Below are 19,316 nucleotides of genomic sequence, written 5' to 3' on the forward strand. Positions count from 1 at the left end.
TACAATAAACAAATGGGACCTAATTAAACCTAAAAACTTTTGCACAGCAAAGGAAACCATCAACAAAACGAAAAGACAACCTACTGAATGGGAGAAAATATTTGCAAACGATATGGCTGATAAGGGGTTAATATCCAACATATATAAACAGCTCATACAACTCAACATCAAAAAACAAAACAAAACAAAACAAAACAAACAACCTGATTAAAAATGGGCAGAACCGAATAGACATTTTTCCAAAGAGGACACGCAGATGGCCAATGGGCACATGAAAAGATGCTCAACGTCGCTAATCATCAGAGAAATGCAAATCAAAACCACAATGAGATATCACTTCACACCTGACAGAATGGCTATCATCAAAAAGAACACAAATAACAAATGTTGGCAAGGGTGTGGAGAAAAGGGAATCCTCGTACACTGTTGGTGGGAATGTAAGTTAGTGCAGCCACTGTGGAAAACAGTATGGTGGTTTCTCAAAAAACTAAAAATAGAACTACCATGTGACCCAACAATTCCACTGCTGGGTACAGATCCAAAAAAAAAACAAAAACACTACTTCAAAAAGATACATGCACCCCAATGTTCATAGTGGCATTATTTACAATAGCCAAGATATGGAAGCAACGTAAGTGTCCATCAATAAACGAATGGTTAAAGAAGAGGTGGTATATACATACAGTGGAATACTACTCAGCCATAAACAAGAACACAATTTTGCTATTTGCAGCAACATAGATGGACTTGGAGGGCATTATGCTAAGTGAAATAAGTCAAAGAAAGACAAACATTATATAGAACAAAAAAGAAGCAGACTCACAGATACAGAGAACAAACTAGTGGTTACCAGTGGGGACGGGAGGAGTGGCAATATGGGGTGGGGGAGTGGGATGTACAAATTATTGGGTATAAGATAGGCTCAAGGATATATTGTACAATATGAAAAATATAGCCAAGATTTTGTAATAACTGTAAGTGGAAAATAACCTTTAAAATTGTATAAATTTTTTTTAAAAATGTTAAAGACATATTACAAGATCTAGAAAATTTGTGTGTGTGTGTGTGTGTGTGTCTATAATGACTACAATTGAAAAAAATCTACAAATACAGATGGAAAAAGGTCAGTCCCTGCTGTTCCATGTTCTACTATCTTACACTGTGCTGGATGGCTAAACGATTCATGACAAGAGCTTTTCTAATAGCAAGCCCACAAAAAATTGTAGCTTTTTTCCTAGAACTTCAAGGAGATTATTGTCTACTTTCTTTTTATCACATATGTTTTCATGAATATTAACTTTATTAATTTAATACACATTCATTTATCTACTTTATTGTATACGTATGTAGGAATACTTTAGAATTGCAGGGTTTCTCTAAAAAATCAGGCTTGCATTGCTGATAGAATGTAATAGTTTTCATCTTCTGAAGGATTTTTTTAAAAATTTTCTTTGTTCATTAGCTATGTGTCCAGGGGTTTCATTTTAAAATTTACAATTTACCAGAATTCTTTACTTCAACTATCACGTGAGCTGATGGTTCAAGACAGCTCTCTTACATCTTTGTATAGAGGGAAAAAAGCAAAGTAAATTCTCACCCTTTTACAGATAGAAGTAGGCCTTAGATCCTTTATGTTTTCACTCAATTTAAACACTGATCCTATAAAATAAAAAAGATCTTGATGAACTTCAATAACATTTAACTAAATTAATCACATGTAGAAAGTATAACAGTATTTTCTCCCAGCATTATTTTATATATATTCTATTCCTTACCAATCTTATTATTGGTGCTACTAACATTTAAAATAGTGTAATTTATTAGCAATAATAATAATTCTCAAACATTATGAGCAAATAAAGGGTATTAAATTGAGCATTAATGTGAAACTAGGGAAGAATTACAACACATGCAAGAAAAAGGAAAACAAGAAATACTGAGAAATGGATTCATTTGGTGCTTGATCATTGAGATGACTCTTCCAATTTGCAAAAGGAAAAACTTAGAAATATCAAAAGTAAGCAAACTATGACCTTGACAACCGGAGAGTTGAATGTATGCATTAACTGAACATTTTAAACGCTGAAGTTCTATCACGTAGAGGTGGAAATTCAGAGGATGGTGCAAATACACATTGAATCATTAGAAGGTTTCTTTACAGTCAGTAGAGAAATGCTAAGTCAAACACTGAAGGTGACTTTTTTGTCCCTTTTCTATTCCCGTCTTTGGTTTATTTTGGCTGGTGTGAGAAAAAAAAGAAAGATTAAAATGAAATAAGAGAAAAAAGTTATGGAGCATTGAGCAAGATAATTTTGGGAGGAAAAAATAAGCCATGTTCTTTTACTAGTGGAACATACAGTGTCTAATAAGAAATATAACTGTTTTTAGCATATATGAATGGGACAGTCATGAGGGTGGGTGTGATTGATACAAATGAAAGCAACAGAATTAAACAAGCTGAAAATGTTTCTCCACCACTATTGTTTAAACAATAACTTATATTCCCCAATGAAAGTGTACTTAAGAATTTTCTTTAATATATAACTTTTTAAGTGTGCATTGCTATGAAAGCTAAGCAATTCTAAAATTCTTTTGCGAAAACTGAAGAAGCAAGAGATTTGTAGTTTGAAAATTAGCACTTCATTATGAAATTTCACCTTTTTTTTTGCCTCGGTTTCAGAAAAGATTCCACACAAAACAGTCAAGGTTGTCCAGAGGGAGAACTAAGGCTAAAGATTCCAAACTGAATAGTGAATTGAAAATTCTGGAAAGTATCATGAGGCTAAGGAAAAATTTAGTGTATTGATTTGATGAATGCATTTACATGAAGACTGACAATATTTGATGAATGCATTTACATGATGACTGACAATACAGATTCCACTGACCAATATTTATGGGAAGGGGTTGGGGGGGGGGGAAGGGGATTCTGGCAGCTTCTGCCTACTATTTATGTGCTGTCCAAAGCCAGCTTTAGCAGGGGAGTGGTGAAGGACTGGGGCTGCATTAGAAAACGTCCTCTGGGCTGGCTCTCTGGTCTTGCTTTGAACTCTTGCTCATCATTATTTTATGTGGCAGCTTGTCTTTGTGTTGGTGGAAGGAAAAAGAAAAACACAGGAGACTTGCCTTTACGTTCTAAATCAAAGCTCTGCTCTGCTGATTGCTGGAGTGGCTTTTCAAAGGCAAGCAAGTGAGGACATTAAAATTCCTTGTTTCTGTGGACCAGGAGCTGAGGGTTATTATTTTTTTAATTCTCAATAGCAAAAAGAGCATTTTTCAGTGTATCTTACGTTTACCGTGACACATCCCCAGTATTTTTTTTATTTCAATTTGATTGGCATTTGGAGAAGATAAAGCAAGGTTGGTAAACTCTTCAAAGGGGAAAAGGGAACCTACAGAGAGGGTGCGAGGAGACGTCTCTCGTCATAGAATTTCAGAACCAGAAGGAACCCGGCCATTGCCCCTAACACACCCATTTTGATAGTGACCCAAGGTCCAAAGACATCAGTTGCCTAAGACGCCTATTCAGAAAATTATTCCTGGACCCTCCTCACTGGATTCCCACTCCTCCCTCTTTACCCTGCCCTATGCTGCCTCTAGCGTTAGACCGAGAAACTATAAAGAGTGGGGACAGCAGAAGGTGAAGAAACGCTAGAGAGGGTCGGAGAAACTCCTAAGGAGGCAAAAAGTGAAATACCTAGGTCAAGACGCTTTAATATTTATTTGCCTGGACAAAGAGAAGCAGCCCGCTCGCCCCAGGCCTTGCTCGCACAGAACAGTAGCTACTGCTGAATACCTGTGATGCTCATTTTCAACTTTGGAAGATCAGCTAGTCCCTTCCCTCTCGCCCTGCATACCTTCTACTCTTACCCAAGTGATTCTTTCCTTAAACATTGCGTGGGCTTGTTCTTAATAACACACTTCCTCACCTGTGTCTTAGATGTCTCTCTCAACCCTCTCTCCCCTCGTAATTCCCAAATCGTTATCCTGGGCTTTCTTAAGCTGCAAACTCAAGCCACATTTAGATGGTCAGGAAAGGTCGCTGGATTCCTTATTTCGGCGAAAAACCGGAGGACCACTACTGCCCCCCTCCCCCAGTTTAGACATACTAGGAAGACACTCAAAGATCATTTATGCAAAGGACGGGATGCATTTTGTGGCCGCTGGTGGACAGCTAGAGAAAGCGGTAGAAGGGGGGGACAAGGGACCGCATCTGTGCCTGTGCCGAAGCGCAGAGCAGGAACAACCTGCACGCGTTCACTGCCGCCCTTCCCCGGCGAAGGCTGGCACACTCACCAAGCGGGAATGGGCTGGTGCCGCGGGTGGGCAAAAGCAATGCGGCCGGTCTGGAGGGCGGCGCGGAGGGTGGCGCTGGCAGCGTGAAAGGCTCTTTGTGCAGGCCTTAGGGGTGGAGGTGTACGTGCGAGAGGCGCCAGCGGAGCGGGAGCCGGGGGCTGGGGTTCTGGGACACCGCTACCTGCCACTCCGCAGCCGCGCTGGAAAGATCCGGGGTGTGCCGGCAGGGGGAGATGTGGAGGGGTGGGGTGGAGGCCCCTAGGTTTGGTCTTTGATTCCGGAGGGAAGAGAGAGCAGCTTGGAGAAAGCAAGACGGAATCGAGGGATTTGCCTCCCGCCCCCTCCCCGAGGTAGCGGAGACATCGCGGCAGCCGGAAGGGCGCAGCCGCTCGCCGGGCGCTCACGCAGCAGTCGGGGAACAGGGAGAGCAGCCCCCGAGGCGGAGCCTCCCTCCTGCCTCGGGTTACCGCCGCCCCGACCTGGGGAAGAGAAGCGGACGCCGCGCTGGCCCCCTCAGCGCCCTGGCCGCGTGGCTTGCAGCTTATTTTCCCAGCTGGCAAGCGTCGCGCTGCAGACAAGGGAATGCCTGTGGTGAGTTGTTTATTTTGTTGAAGTTTGCGGTGGGCCAGAGGGACGTGGGGGGCGAGCGGCAGTCAGCGGCCGGGACTATTTTGTTTAGGTCTCCGTCCACCTGTGTGGTATAAATCTGCCAGCCTCGGGGCGGCGGGAACCAGGGTGAGAAAACCGCAGCCCTCCAAAAGGCCTCTTCTTGCCCCTTGTAGACCTAGGACCACCTTTGCTTCTCCACTCTTGGAATCGGCTGGCTCCTAGCTAACACTACCCCCACGCCCCTGATCAGTGCTTCCCGCCCCCGCTGCGCACAGGGCTGGCGCTCCAAAGGGGAGTCAGCGCCCACTCCCCGGGGACAGCTTGCTATTGAAGTTCCTCCCCGGTACCCTCCCCCGTTCCTTGAGGATAGGGGAGCTGAGGACTTGAAACGAGGTGCTCTTGTGAAATTAGTGGGAACTTGTTTGGGCTGCTTCTGGCATGAAGTCGGTTCAGGGGTGTCGGGTCAGCCCATTAGTACAAACTGGGATTTGGGTTGGCCAGAGTTTCCCAGCCTGGAGGCTGGGGGGAAGTAAGCGGTTGGCTCCCGGCGGAGCTCAGAGGAACCCCCGGGGCTGATGGCAGTCGCGGCAGCGGCTGCGTTTGCCTGGAAGAAAAGCCTAAATACATTAGCGAGCTGGTAAAGCTTTTAAGGCCTTCTCGGGAATGAGTGGCTGGGTAATGAGAGGTTAATTTTGTTTGGAAGGGAAGGCTGCGCTGGTTTCCTGAGATAAATGGACAGGAAGCGCATTACCTCCGCGCGCTGGCAAGCGACTCCCAAATGCTTTTTGCACCTGCCGCTTTGAGCGGTGCGAGCCGCGGCTGAGCCCGAAGGGATCGCGGGGGCCGGTTGTGTACGCTCGGGTGATGAGCCCCACGCACGCCCCGGGCCCTCTCCTTCCGGGGGCGCAGCGCTTACCCCTGGCTCTGGGACTCTTCTCTCACACCCAGGTCCTGCGTGTTCCGGAGCTCAGGGATCCCCTGATCCCGCCAAGCCCCCTCCAGGAGCGGAAGGGTTAAGAATGATGTAAGTACAATACACAAGCTGCTTGCCGCTGGGCTGTCGGACTCCGGGCTCCTTCACCCCTGCCTTGCGTAGGGTGGACTGGGGAGCAGCAGGGGAACCTTTACTCAAAAATGGGTTGCACAAGTCGCAACCCCGGGTCTGATTCCTGGCTCCTCTGCCTACGGTGATCTGTTAGAGACCTCGTGTTAGATTTCTGGAAATGGAGATTCTGTATATTAACAGGGGAACCGTTAAGACATCATGTAAAGGTTCAGGAAAAGAAACCACATCTTGTTTAGAATCCATTAATGTTGCTGGCATGTGTTTTAATTCTACCCATTTTGCACGGATGCTTTGCTGTGTCCCCTAATTATACTGTTCCAGTCTCATCTTTTTTTCCTGAAAACAAAGAAGCAGGAGGAAAGAGTACAAGTGGCAAGAAACAGGGTGGATTTGTGAGTTGTGCAAGCTGTCACTTCACGATTTTTTTCCTGATTAAAATATAAAAACTTTTATAAGTCATCGATTTTATGTTTGTGTTCTAGCTCCCTCCCCAGATTTTTCTTTGTAGAGTCTTAAAATCCTCCTTAACTTGCAGCATACTAGCTGCGGGAGTGGATGCGCTGTAAGTGACCATTCACTACGCTCTTGCTTCCCAAGCTGATTCGGGATCTTGCTCGCAGTCCGAATTTACCCCGCCAATGTGTCAACTAGACTAATGTCCGGAAAATAGGAACCACTTTGCGGTTTAATTGTGAAAATTAACATTTTCCTCTAGCAGGCTGAACACTTATGCAGCAATAAAAAGTGAATTGTTAGGCGTATAAATATTAAGCTTGTCAAATTTTACAACATAGGAGCAGTAAAGTGCCTTAGAAGAAATGAAGTTTTTCCTCTAAAGAACAACAGCTCCATTTCAGGACACCAGGATTTGCAGTGACTCGAGGGTGCCCTCTGTTGATAAAATCTAGAGCATCCGTGTACTTAAGGAGCAGGATGTAAGAGGGAGAAGAGGAAAGGGGGGAAAATCATAGAAAATCAGGAGTGAAAAGACTCAAACTAAACTGAATTTGATCCTTAACTCTTGGTTATATGTTTTAAAGTATGGTCAATAAAGTAGGATGCTTCTTTCATAGGGGTCGAATTAAATCTTGGGTTAAGGAAGAAGAAACATCTTACTGTTAGTCTTTGCTAGCAAAATACTTTGAAAGATAGTGTTCACATTTGATTACTATTTAAAAGACACTTACCAGTATTTCATTAACTTGATTTCATTTGTAATATGTAGTAATTGTAAGAGAGTAAATTTTTGATTTAACAGTATTTACAACACGGTATCATCTAAAAATCATATCAGATGACTCCCCCCAAAAAGTCATTTCTCCAGGCAACTCTGAAGCTACTATTAAGCATATTATAGATACAAGGTTTGGATTATATCTTGGGCAGTGAAAGGTGTGTTTACCACTTGAGTCATCATGGTACGTAATAAGTAAGTAATGAAAAATTGCAGTAAAAATAGATAGGCATCCTTCATTAGGGACCTAGTGGTTTGTATAATTCAGAATGCGTCTAATGAGTAAGCTGGAGCGTTGGAAGGTTTGCCCTCAATTATCCTGGTCCATTGATTAGCACTTTTTAACATGTGGAATATTAACATGTCCGTGGTTGATACGAAATTCCTAATTAGAGATTCTAAGTAATGTAGCAGGTAAGGTTGCAGACTGTGACTTGGATATCAGTGAATTTAAAATGGCAGCCCTTTGCCGTTTGGGGAAGGGCAAAGACAAGGGCACTACGAAGTGGCTCCCGGCCTTTGAGGCCATTCTTGAGATTAGATACCACTTCACACCTACTCATAACAAATTAGAACCTATCATCAACCTCACAACATGCTTTCCTGTATCTCCACTGGCAACCTCTTTTCTGGCAGACAATTGGTTTTCCCTCATTTTTGGATGCATTCAATCGCAAAAGTAGAAACCGACCTGCCATTGAGTTAATTTGCTAATAGACGATGAAAATTTGTGGAAAAGCCACTGAGCAACAAGAAATCATGGCATAATTACTCTACACTGCATTAAAAACTCACTATCCTCATTAATCTAATTACACCGTAGCCGAACACGTTGAAGTTCGCCCGCTCTCAGACCCCTCCCCGCAGCTTTCAGGAAGGGAAATGTCAAAGGAACAAGAACACCGGAGCCTCGCACGGCTGCCAGCGAACTCCGCCGGGAGCTGGCGGGTACCCTCCCAGCCCATCCGATTTGTTCCGGACCTTGGGTCACATTCGGATTTCTAACGAGACTGGGTGCTAGCTTTACCAAAAGTCCGCAACAGGCTCGGAACGCGGTTCCGCAGATGTGATTGGCTGCGAAGGGACCTGCCGCAAGGCTCAGGGTAAAAGCGCCCGCTTCCTCCAAGGAGCCGGAACCGTAGCTGGAGCTGGAGGGACAGAGTGGGGATGATGAAAAAAAAATTTTTTAATAAAAGTCATGGAGGGAGGTTGAACCTGATCACATTAATTCAAGGAGAGGTCAAAGGCCGGTGCCTTTGTAACGACGCCAGGACAAAGTTGCTGTCGCCTGTTTCTATTGGGCGCGAGGAAACAGTAAATCGCAGAAGGGGGTGGAGGGGAGAGCAGAGGAGGGAGCCGGAGGGAGGCTGGGCCCGGGCGCGAAGGACAGGGCTCGCAGCGGGCGGACGCGGAACTCGAATTACACTGGGCAGGCAGAAAGAGGGAGGAGGCACGGGGGGCGGGCGCTTTGGGCCCTACGAGTGGCGGGCTGGGCCCAGAGCGCCCGCCTCTCAGCCAATGGAGCTAGAGGGAGGGGCGAGGCCGGGGTGGGGACGACTCGGATTGGCGGGTGTAGGGCGGGCGGGGCGGCAGTGAGGGGCTGAGATTGATTGAGCGCTGAGCTGACGCGCAAAGATATCCTGGCCGGCGGTGGCCGCTGGCAGGAGCTGGGTGCTCCTCCTGTTCGCCCACACCCGAGCTCCACGCCCGGTGAGCCCACGCTGGCCGCGGCCAGGGCGCCCGCGCGCTGCAGGCCGGGCCTCGCACTCGCTCACGGTCTTTGTGTCTTCTCTCCCGCCCCTTCTCCCTCCGCCCGCCGCCGTCTCCGGCCGCCACGATGCCACTGCGCCCTGTTGCCGCCGCCGCCAACTCGCTCCGCCCGCGGCGCACTGCTCGCTGCGGCGGTGGCGGCGGCCCGTGTCCGACGCGGGCCTGAAGGAGGAAGAAGAGGAAGCGAGGCGCGTCCTCCGGCCCATGCCGCAGCCACGGCCCGGGACCCGCCACGGCGCCCGCGCCGCCGCCCTCGCCGGAGCCCACGAGACCTGCATGGACGGGCATGGGCTTGAGAGCAGCATCTTCCTGCGCCGCCGCCGCCGCCCTCGCCGCTGCCGCCGGGGCTGAGCAGCGCCCCCGCCCCCGGCTCTGCCCGCCGCCCCTGGCGCTGCTGCTTCTGTTGCTGCTCAGCCTCGGGCTGCTTCACGCAGGTATGAGGCGCGCGCGCGAGGGGAGCCAGCTCTAGGGCCGAGTGCTTTGTTCCCCGACACCCCCGGTCCCGTAGGCGCTTGCCGGGGCGGAAGGCGGCGTGGCGCGACGGGAAAGGCCTCACCAGCCCCTGCCATGCACCTTAGCTGGGCTCGCGGGGCGGCGGCAGGAACACACCCGCCGACCGAGCGGAGCGCCCAGGGCGCAGAGGAGGGGCCTCTTCCCCTCCCTCCCGCCTTCCCCGCCTTCTGCTCGGACCGTTGATAAATCTCCCCTCCAACAGCCACTTATCAAAGATGTAGCGGGCGGGGGCTGCGCACCCGAGACAAATGTTCCGGATGCTTTATTGCTCTCTGCCTTGGTGTTTACTGAAAGTCAGGCTGGGATCAGGTTTCGCCGCCGCCGCCGCCTCCTCGGTGGGGTGACTAGGAAGCCTTGTGCTGCTTCTCTGGAGTTGGGGGTGGCGACGAGGCGAAGAAATCGCACCAGATGGAAAGATTTTCACCAGAGCTGGAAAACCTGGGGGTTAATCTCGAAGTAACTTAAACTTTTTTAAACTGGGACTTCTTTCATATTTGCGAAAGCTGCTTTTAATTCAGCTTTCAACCTCTTTGGAAAAACTCGTGCTTTGTGGCTAGCCGCGTGTTTTCGGGTTCCAGGAGAGGTTGACAGATGTCTTGCCTTCTGGAGGTTTGGCGCTTCCCCTATGGAAGCAGCGGTGAGAAATCTGTTCTCAGCGAAGGAAGCCTTCTTCGTTCTTCTTAGCGAAGATGAGCCTTTTAGCATGTTTTAACCTACTTTTCTTTTTAAAATCGTTTCATTAACACGATGTTATATGTGAGTTACATTTCAATAAAGCTGGGGAAAAAATCTAGGACCCTCTTTACAAATAAGTACCACTTATAGGAGCAGGTCTAGACAAAGAATTTTTTTAATACCATATTGAAAGGTAATTTATCTTTTAGTTTGAGAACACCTAGAGCATTAGGTGAGTTTTCCTTCGAGATCTTTTTGTCCTGTATTTGTAGGACAGCAGTCACAACGCTCTGATCTGAAGAATACTGAACTTTAATGCCACCCATACGGAGTAATTTTTATTTATTTACTAAGTCATAGCAGCGGTGTTAAAAATCCAGGAGGTCTTTTAAGTAATGGGGAAAAAATGTGGCATTTGAGGAGGTGACTTAATTTACTTTGCGTAACTTTGCATTGTGATATAACAGCTGCATTTTAACACTGTCACTTGTGGAAACAGACCGAGGTCTTAATAGAGAGTGTAAAATAGCAAGTTTTACAATGATTAAGGTTTTAAATTAGTGACTTTAGAACCTTAGAAAATAAAGTCAGTTTGCTTATGGTTACATGGAAAATTTTTTATGACGTGTCAAAAAATCTACTCAGGAGGGTTTTGTGTGAAAAAAATAAGTGTCCACAATGTCAAAGTGTAGGTTTCTTGAAATGGAAATTGAAGTGGTAGGCAGGACTGGGTCCCTCTTGACTACTTGGATATCGTTTCCTTTAGTTGCCATTGGGTCCTATAACAGGATTGGAATGTGGTCCTTGAAGATTTCTTTGCTGGCCCATGAAAGGCCTAAGAAGTTGGTTTAAAGGTTTAGAAAATTAAGGTGCCTTAGTTCAAGAGCTTGGAATGTGAAACTCCTCTCAGTATCCTAATGTGCTCACGCTGAAGTCACCATTAGATTCTACCCAGAGTTGCTGTGGTGAGTGATATCTGTGGACAGCTTGTTGGAAGGGAGCAGTTAACCTGGTTATAGAAAAGAGGGCTCCTTTTTGAGAGATTTCTTTGAAGAGCAGTGCTGTTGAAATGCAGGGGTTGTTTCTCCTCAGGGCAGGGAGCCTAGCCGAGTGCTCTTTGCAGATGGGCTACCATATGTTTTGTGCCTGGATCCATATAATTTGCCTCTGCACCCCATATGGCTCTGCATTTCACTTAATTCACTTCAGCATATCTGATTTCTTTTATTATAAACTGGTGATTGGGCTGCAGATGCACACGTGCAGTCTGGACGTTGAGGAAACTGTCTTGAATGGTGAGGTCTTTATGTCTGGATCATTAATGAAAGCTATAGACCCACAAATCCCTTAGTAGGTTTCATTTACCGGAATGAAAATACTGTCACATCATAGATGATCTGATTTGAAAAATAGATCTGTAGCTGCAGATTTTGAATTCTGCCCTTGGGAAATGAAAAGAATACTTTTATTCACTTTTTTTTTTTTTCCTTAAGCAAACCTCTGCGCTTCCTGAATGGAGATCCAATATGGGAGTTCCTTGCTTACTCATACACTTCATGGCCTTCATGGCTGCATCCTTGAAATTGTTTCTGCTATGCATTGTCTTGGTATTTTGACAGGAGGCTTACTTTACCGCCTATAACAGGCAAAGTGTGCATTGTCATTATAAATTCATGAAGCCTGGATGTTTCTGGGTGTATGCTGCAAATTAGTCATTATACAGGAGCCTGCGATGGGGCTGAAACTGCTGACCCAAATGCACTTTCTCTCTAGTTAGCCCTCCTCCCTCCCATCATCTCTATTCAAAAAGTCTGTTAGAAACCTCATCCAATACAAAGGAACCCAAGGAGTTCTGTTTTATGTGAGATTTCTCAAAGGAATTAGCACCCACCTGCTTTGAAAAAGGGACGGGGGAGGAAGGAAAGGAACAAAAAAGGAGCTGGGAATCTAAATTCTGCTTTTCTCTTCCTTTCTGAACAATTGCATCTGCATTTCCATGCTGGTCTTACTTCTGATATTTTATGACTATTTGAAATAATTATTAGTAAGTGTATGCTTGGCTAGATTTTATAGGCCATAAAAAAGAATAGGCACTGCAAGTTTAGCAGAAAGTTCTTCTGCTGTCATTTATATGTTGTCCAAGAACTGTTCATTACTGAGTGATCTTGGCCCATATTTTATTTTCTTGCTTACTGCTTACTGTGAAGCTGATTTTAAAAGAAATGATACTGTAGTTATGTCTTTTTTTAAGCTATCAAGTACTGTCTTGAGAATCAGGCATTTAGTAGAGATGTGACATGTGGAGGAATGAAAACAGGATTTGAGGAAAGGCACCATGCTCTGGGCTTCTTACTAGCTGTTTACAATCCAGCCAGGACAAGGCCTTTAGTGTCCCTTTGTCTTGATTTTCCCATCTGTAAAATGGCTTTAATGCCATTTTGGGGGTTGTTGGTTGGTTGTATTTTTTGTTCACATTTTTGCTTTTTTGAGTAAAAGTAGTTGAAAAATGATTTGATCTACTTCATAGAGAAGAATTCTATAAATATCAACTTTGGAATGAGCAAACATAAAAGGGACCAAACACATAAATATGTATTTGATTTTTTTAAGTGCGATTTAGTGATAGCTGTAAATTCATAGCTCCAAAATATTAAAATATTTTAATCTTCTCTTTTACTCGTGTTAAATCAAATATCCAGTCTTGACTATATTTTTCCCTTTTTGGTTTTTGAAATTTAAGAATGGTTGGGGAAGTGCCTTAAGAGGTTGTCATTTCCTACCCTTTGTTTCCCCAGCTGATGCCATGAGCAGAGATTACAGGCTATTTTATTCAGATTTAAAAGCAGTTTACTACTGAAAAGATTAAAATACCTTTCTAAGATGATTATTAGGGTTATCAGATAAAGTACTAAATCTTGATATTATCCTGAAGTTTTGTTATGCCTAAATCTTGAATAATTATACATTTAATAATATTCTACTGACTGATTTCCCCCCCACAATAGATATTTTGTGCCTAGAAAAGATCACAGAGTTTACTGTAGAACAACCTACTCATTTCTCGTATGAGGAACCTAAGACTTGACATTGAGGTTCCTCCATGGTTGAGAGACCTATAAAGAATGTGCAAGTAATACAAATACGTGTTACAGTTCATTTGTATAAAATTTGAGGTGGATGATAAAGAAAATTATTTTTCTTTTCAGTAATTCTGGTGTTCCCATTTTAAGGAATATAGTGTTAAACTGATTGGTGCACACCACTGACCTAGTATTGGCAGTTCATTGTGTTGTTTGTGCTTTGAGAGATTTTACAAATTTTTATATGAGAAGCTAGGGGCAGACCATAATTTGAAAACTGACTTTTTAAATAGTAGGGCAGTAATCACATGATTTTTCATTACTTCATTTTAGCTTGACTTAAATTATTAAGTTTATGTGAATTGTTGATTTAGGGAAAAAGTCGTTTATATATACTCTAAGAATTCTGTCTCTGGTTCTGTTTCTGGGAAAAAACATAGTTGGTGGGATCACCTGTCAGTGTTATGTACTTTTTGATTCAGTGTACTTTTACTGGTGAACTGTTTAGGAGCTGGAATCCTAGCGTGATTGATGCTATGGGATAAGTGAATACCTAGCTTGGTCAAATCAATCACTTCATTTTTTTAAGGGAACATTTACACTTTGTATTGATAGAAAGCAGGAGATTAAGTGTTAATGTATATGCAATTTGTTGATAAACATTCCTCAAGAAATGCAGAATAACTTAGTACCTGGATTTTTTCCTGATATTCTTTCCCTATAGCCATAGTAGAATCGGGTAAAGGTGTTTTAACTAATCATGCTGTAATTTAGGAGTTTCCCCTCCCTGAGGTGTGCAGGCTTTACTCGTGGTTTTGTGCATAGACAGTGATTTCCAAAGCAAATTACTTATGCAGTTTTCAAAATCAAAACAAAGTTCATATCTTTGACTTGGTCTTAAAGCAAAGACATCTTTCTCAAAATCTATAAACAATAGCAAAGTTGATAAAATATTTCGTTTATCATTCCCTTGTAATTTTACCCTAAGAACACTGGGCTAGACTCCTGGTTACTCACAATGGCCCATGCTTTAGTTTCAAGTTAACTAGCTGCATGCAGTGTTTCTCCCAGTGGCTTACTTTGTGAGAGGCCAAGAAGCACAATACAACCCTATTTCTGAAGGCCTGCTTAAAATAGGAGTATATGAAATAGAACAAACAGTTCCCAGAGGAGAATGTCATTTTCTCATGTAGCTCAGGAAGTTGTGAAGCATTTAAAAAATGTTTGTTCTTATCTTCTTTCTCATAGGTGACTGCCAACAGCCAACCCAATGTCGAATCCAGAAATGTACCACGGACTTTGTGTCCCTGACTTCACACCTGAACTCTGCCATTGATGGCTTTGACTCTGAGTTTTGCAAGGCTCTGCGTGCCTATGCCGGCTGCACCCAGCGAACTTCAAAAGCCTGCCGTGGTAACCTAGTATACCATTCTGCTGTGTTGGGTATCAGTGACCTCATGAGCCAGAGGAACTGTTCTAAGGACGGACCCACATCCTCCACAAACCCTGAAGTGACCCATGACCCATGTAACTATCATAGCCACACGGGAGCCAGAGAACACAGGGGAGGGGACCAGAACCCTCCCAATTACCTTTTTTGTGGCTTGTTCGGAGATCCTCACCTTAGAACTTTCAAGGATCACTTCCAGACATGCAAAGTGGAAGGGGCCTGGCCACTCATAGATAATAATTATCTTTCAGTTCAAGTGACGAATGTGCCCGTGGTCCCTGGATCCAGTGCTACTGCTACAGATAAGGCAAGTGTACTTCTTTCTTCTTTCCTGTAACTTTCAGATGTTTGATTCTTCAGACAACTTTTGAAGTGTGATACAAAAGACCTAGTTTAAAAGGAGCTTCTCTTGGTCATCTTGGCATGCAGGGTGGATGAAGGATTAAATGAAAATTACTTGGTAAAAGAATCTCTCAGTGGAATTCTAGGGCCTATATAAAATGTGGGTCTAAATTTAAATAGGCAGTGATATGAAAAATAAAAAGTAAACATTGAAGTTGGGTTCTCTAGGGAAAAGGCAGGCCTGTTTAATGAAAAAAAAAAAGTTCTTTTTTTTTCAGTGGTGTCACTTTTAAGTGCAGATGTGTGTGGCTCTTGAAGAAATCCATGTTCAGATTTATCAGATGACTGAAATGGGTGTTCTGAATAAAGAACACTGTGAAGCCAGAGGCAATAACCCATCAGGAAATTTTATTGGGAACTTGGAAGCTATAGTAAAATGTGATGGCTATAAGCCAGCTTCTCAGTGGCAAGCCCACAGTGGTGTTTTAGTTCCTAACCTAGTGGTGACCAAGGAAGTTAAGAATTGGATATTGCAGAGCAGTGATATATAACCCCATGTAATCTCAGGATAAAAATGTAAGTCAGCCTGAGGGGAAAACTGACATAGTTAAGTTAAGCTTACCCTGTCTAGCTGCCAGTGTCTGTGGTTGTTGTTTGTTTGTTTGTTTGTTTTAAAGAAACTAATACTGAATAGAGATCCTCTAAGCCAATTTTAAGGCACCAGTGTCTTAGTGCAAGTAGGTGGAGAGGAGCTATGAATGGCTTCCCAGTTGCCAGTCTGAGCTAATTCAGGTGTTAATAAATAAAGCAGTCAAAAAGGGTTGTCCATGAAAATAGTATCCCAAGTAAGCAGCTCCTTCACTGTCTCCTCCAACCACAAAATCACACATACAGGTTTTCTCATCTTACTTGATTTCCTTTGTTTATCTTTTCATCAATTGGTTTAGACTAAAATATAATTGACAGGGAACAAGCTTTTATAATACTTAACGACTGTTCTTTTGATTCCAGGACACCTCCCTTGCCTCCAAACATATGTGGCATAGTTATTAAGTGAATTTAAATTATTTTACTTGACATTTTGTGGAGGGAATTTTACAGCACCTCCAGAGGTGTATGGAGACACACCGGGGGTGTCACAAATCTAAGATTAGAAGTCATTGCTCTGAACAAAGAAGACTATTACATCAGTCTAGACATCTTAGGGGAACTTAAAACTATTTACACTTCAACTCCCAATAAAGCCCAAGCTTGCCTTTCCAAACCTTATATCTCAAACTTTTCTTCCTCTGTGTTTTACAAGTATGCAAATAATTTTTCCTATCTGTATATTAAAATATGTATTTGCTGTATGTTATTATATGAAGTTAATATAATTATGAAGTCATAAGACAAGCCATGGGCAAAAAATCCCTCATTATTGCAGTCATAGGATATAAAACATGGGAATAGTCTTTGGAAAGACATAACACTGAAAATTCAAGAAGACAGTTCCATTAAGAATGTAGGAAATCATCAAAATCATTGTGTAAATAATTGAGGACTTGAAGTGGTATCCTTCAAACGATACTTTTGAGATTAATAAGTGCTGTGTGCATGGGAAAATACAGTTGACCCTTGAACAACATAGGTTTGAACTGCACCAGTCAACTTACGTGGATTTTTTTCCAGTAGTAAATACTACAGTACTACACGATCCATGGTTGGTTGAATCCTTGGGTGCAGAACTCTCGATACGGAGGGCCAGCTATAAAGGTATATGTGAATTTTCAACTGCACAGGGGTCTTTGCCCCTAATCCTCCTGTTGTTCAGGGGTCAGCTATATTGTTTCTTTTCACAAGCCCAAAGTTTTGTTTTCCAAGCCTTCCATCCAGTCACATGTCACTTCTATTTGGTGTTCAACCTTTCAAAATTTTATACTTTTTACTGATCATGTTGAAAATATTTGGGGACAACTGGTTACCTTATGAGTATTAACATTATAGAAACGGAACAGTCGACACTGAAGTACTTTAGATTATTCTGTTTCAGTTGTGGTTGAATCTCTCATAGTTTTTAGCAAATAAATAAATACAATTTGTTTTCTCCCTCACTTTGGTAAGGATCAAAGATTTTACCCATTCCAGAAAGGAGAGGGGAAAAATTATCCTCTAACATAAATTCAAGCAGACAGTGAGAATGTTTGGTCTTTAATTGCACTATTGGAAAGTATTTCCCCACATCTGGTGTCCATGCTGTTCAGCAACAAATTACTCTATGACCTCTAGTAGTTGTTTTTTTCCTTCTTCTTTTTGTAACTCTCTCCAAAGCCCCCAAAAGCATCTGGAAGGTTACTGTTGAGGGCCTGTCTCCATGTTGGTATGGCTTCTGCTGGTGAAACCAAACAAAGGCCTAAAATTTTGCACTGCAATTTCCTTTTACCAACCCAGGGCCAAAATAAAACCTTTTAAAAATTCTAAGCAATGAAAAAATGATGGCAATAAAAATAAAAACAATGAGACAAAAAAGTACATAAGAAATAAGTTCCAGAAGAGATCTATTTTTTTTTCCTTGATGTCTACTGTGATACTGTTTTCAAAAAACCTTTAAGAAGAATTTTTTATATGAGTCCCAGCTTTACTGAGACCTTAAACACATACATAGACCAGCTATTGGATAACCCAGCACTGCACATTGCAGATACTGTGTCATCCTGTGGTCAAGCATTTTTAATGACCTATGTGCTCAGTGTCACTAGATTTAAAGACTGACCAATGATGTCATATCATAGAGGCTGGCTGGTTGTGATGCCGAAATTATAGTATTTAAGCAAACATTCATTTCACCACCTTCAGCGCTAAACTGAAGCACTAGACTCAGGTCTAGTGAAGTGCTCAGGGAAGTCCCTAAGGCAACTCAGTCCTGGTAACCTGGCTTCTTAAGCAAGTCATCTTCAAGGCTGTCTTTGTGAGCTCTACCTGCCCCTGAACACCCACGTTTCAAACCTCATCACGAAAAGACAAAGCTTGGGGGGAAAAAAATCTAAACTACAGAGTCACCTGTATACTCAAGGGGTCATTTATTAGCTAAGACTTTTCCTTATCCACATGGCAAGCAGTGAGTGTAGGGCAGCAAGACCTGCAGTCCTTGACAGTTTGGCCTCATCTTCCCTTGTCTACTTTCTCTCCCCCTTCCCTGGGAAACTAGGTCAGGCTGTGTGCAGGTATGCCTTCTCAGGGCCGCTGGGTTTATGTCGGACTCTCCACCAGCCTGTTAGGGATCCCTTCCCAGGAGTCTGCATGGTTGGCCACCTTGCCAGCTAGATGTGTTCCTAAAGGGGAGACCAGGGCTATTTTTTCGTCTCTCCCCGCCCTGGGGCTGCCGGGGTTCCTGGCACACCTGCACACCTCTGCTGAGATCCATGTCAGCTCTGGGCCACCTTCTACACCTTTGGCTGTAAGGGGCAGCTTCTGGCCTGCAGGCACTCTGCGGGAGAGAGATGAGAGAGGGGGCAGTCTTAGAACTGGCAGCGCTGGCTGCGTGGGAAGAAAAGCATTTTCTGTTTTGGGCTGGGGGTGGGGAGGGGACACAATGCCAGTATCTCTCCTGGGCCTCACACAGGTAAATAACCAGGTCATCTGTGGGGATGCTGGGCTTCTGTACCTTCTCTTCCACATTCTCTTTGCCAGCCTCTCAGTCTCAACTCCTTTTTACTTCATTCTCTGTAACTATGTATCCCTGTTTATGTGGATTTAATAAGGAATTGTATATGCCATGATTACAGAAGGTGATTTTGGTATAAATTATTTTATGAAAGGATTCTGCACTTTACAAATGTATTCCTAGTAACATGTATTAAAAACACCAGTCTCTCAGGTGCATTTAAAATGATTCCTTTTCCAAAAAATTTCAAGGATGAATTTATTACATACCTAAACAATGGCAATATTTTAAAAATTATTCTGTACAAATAATTGGTATACCTTTGCTTTGTTTTTCCTTTTGTTTTAACGTAATCATGTCCTTTCTCATCACTCTAGCTTTTGTATGCTGTTCTTCAAACTCAGTGAAACAAAACTGCAGATAGGAGGGGAGATTGAGTTGACAGCAGGTCCTTTTATAGATCTTCAGATTTTTCTGTACTTCATCCTTTAGCGAGAGAAGGTGGTTTACCTTCAGGCAGCTTGACTTTGGGGAAGAGGTGTGTTCTTTGTGCTTGACCAAGTCAGGTGGCTGTTGGCCAGGTGAATGGGTACTCTGAGGTGCCTTGTAAATTCTTGCTGTTGCCATGGGCCACCAGC

The 19,316-nt window shown here is 43.6% G+C and overlaps 1 protein-coding gene across 8 annotated transcripts in view; it reads left to right on the forward strand.

The window, feature by feature from the left end:
* Positions 1-4,442: 4,442 nt before the first annotated feature.
* The window catches only part of RGMB (repulsive guidance molecule BMP co-receptor b), a 101,004-nt gene continuing 86,130 nt past the window's right edge, over positions 4,443-19,316 (forward strand). For 4 of the 8 annotated variants that reach the window (XM_082377853.1, XM_082377854.1, XM_082377852.1 and 1 more), the window contains exons 1-4: positions 4,443-4,887; positions 5,854-5,929; positions 9,144-9,409; positions 14,492-15,000. In XM_082377853.1, coding sequence (XP_082233979.1) covers positions 5,925-5,929; positions 9,144-9,409; positions 14,492-15,000 — 780 coding nt within the window. In that variant the 5' untranslated portion in view covers positions 4,443-4,887; positions 5,854-5,924. Of the gene's footprint in view, positions 4,888-5,756; positions 5,930-8,028; positions 9,410-14,491; positions 15,001-19,316 lie in introns of those variants that run through there. The other 4 variants (XM_082377850.1, XM_082377849.1, XM_082377847.1 and 1 more) reach the window with 4 other exon arrangements.

The sequence above is a fragment of the Balaenoptera borealis genome (assembly GCF_965194805.1).
Source record: "Balaenoptera borealis genome assembly, chromosome: 2".
In the NCBI taxonomy this organism is placed as follows: domain Eukaryota; kingdom Metazoa; phylum Chordata; class Mammalia; order Artiodactyla; family Balaenopteridae; genus Balaenoptera; species Balaenoptera borealis.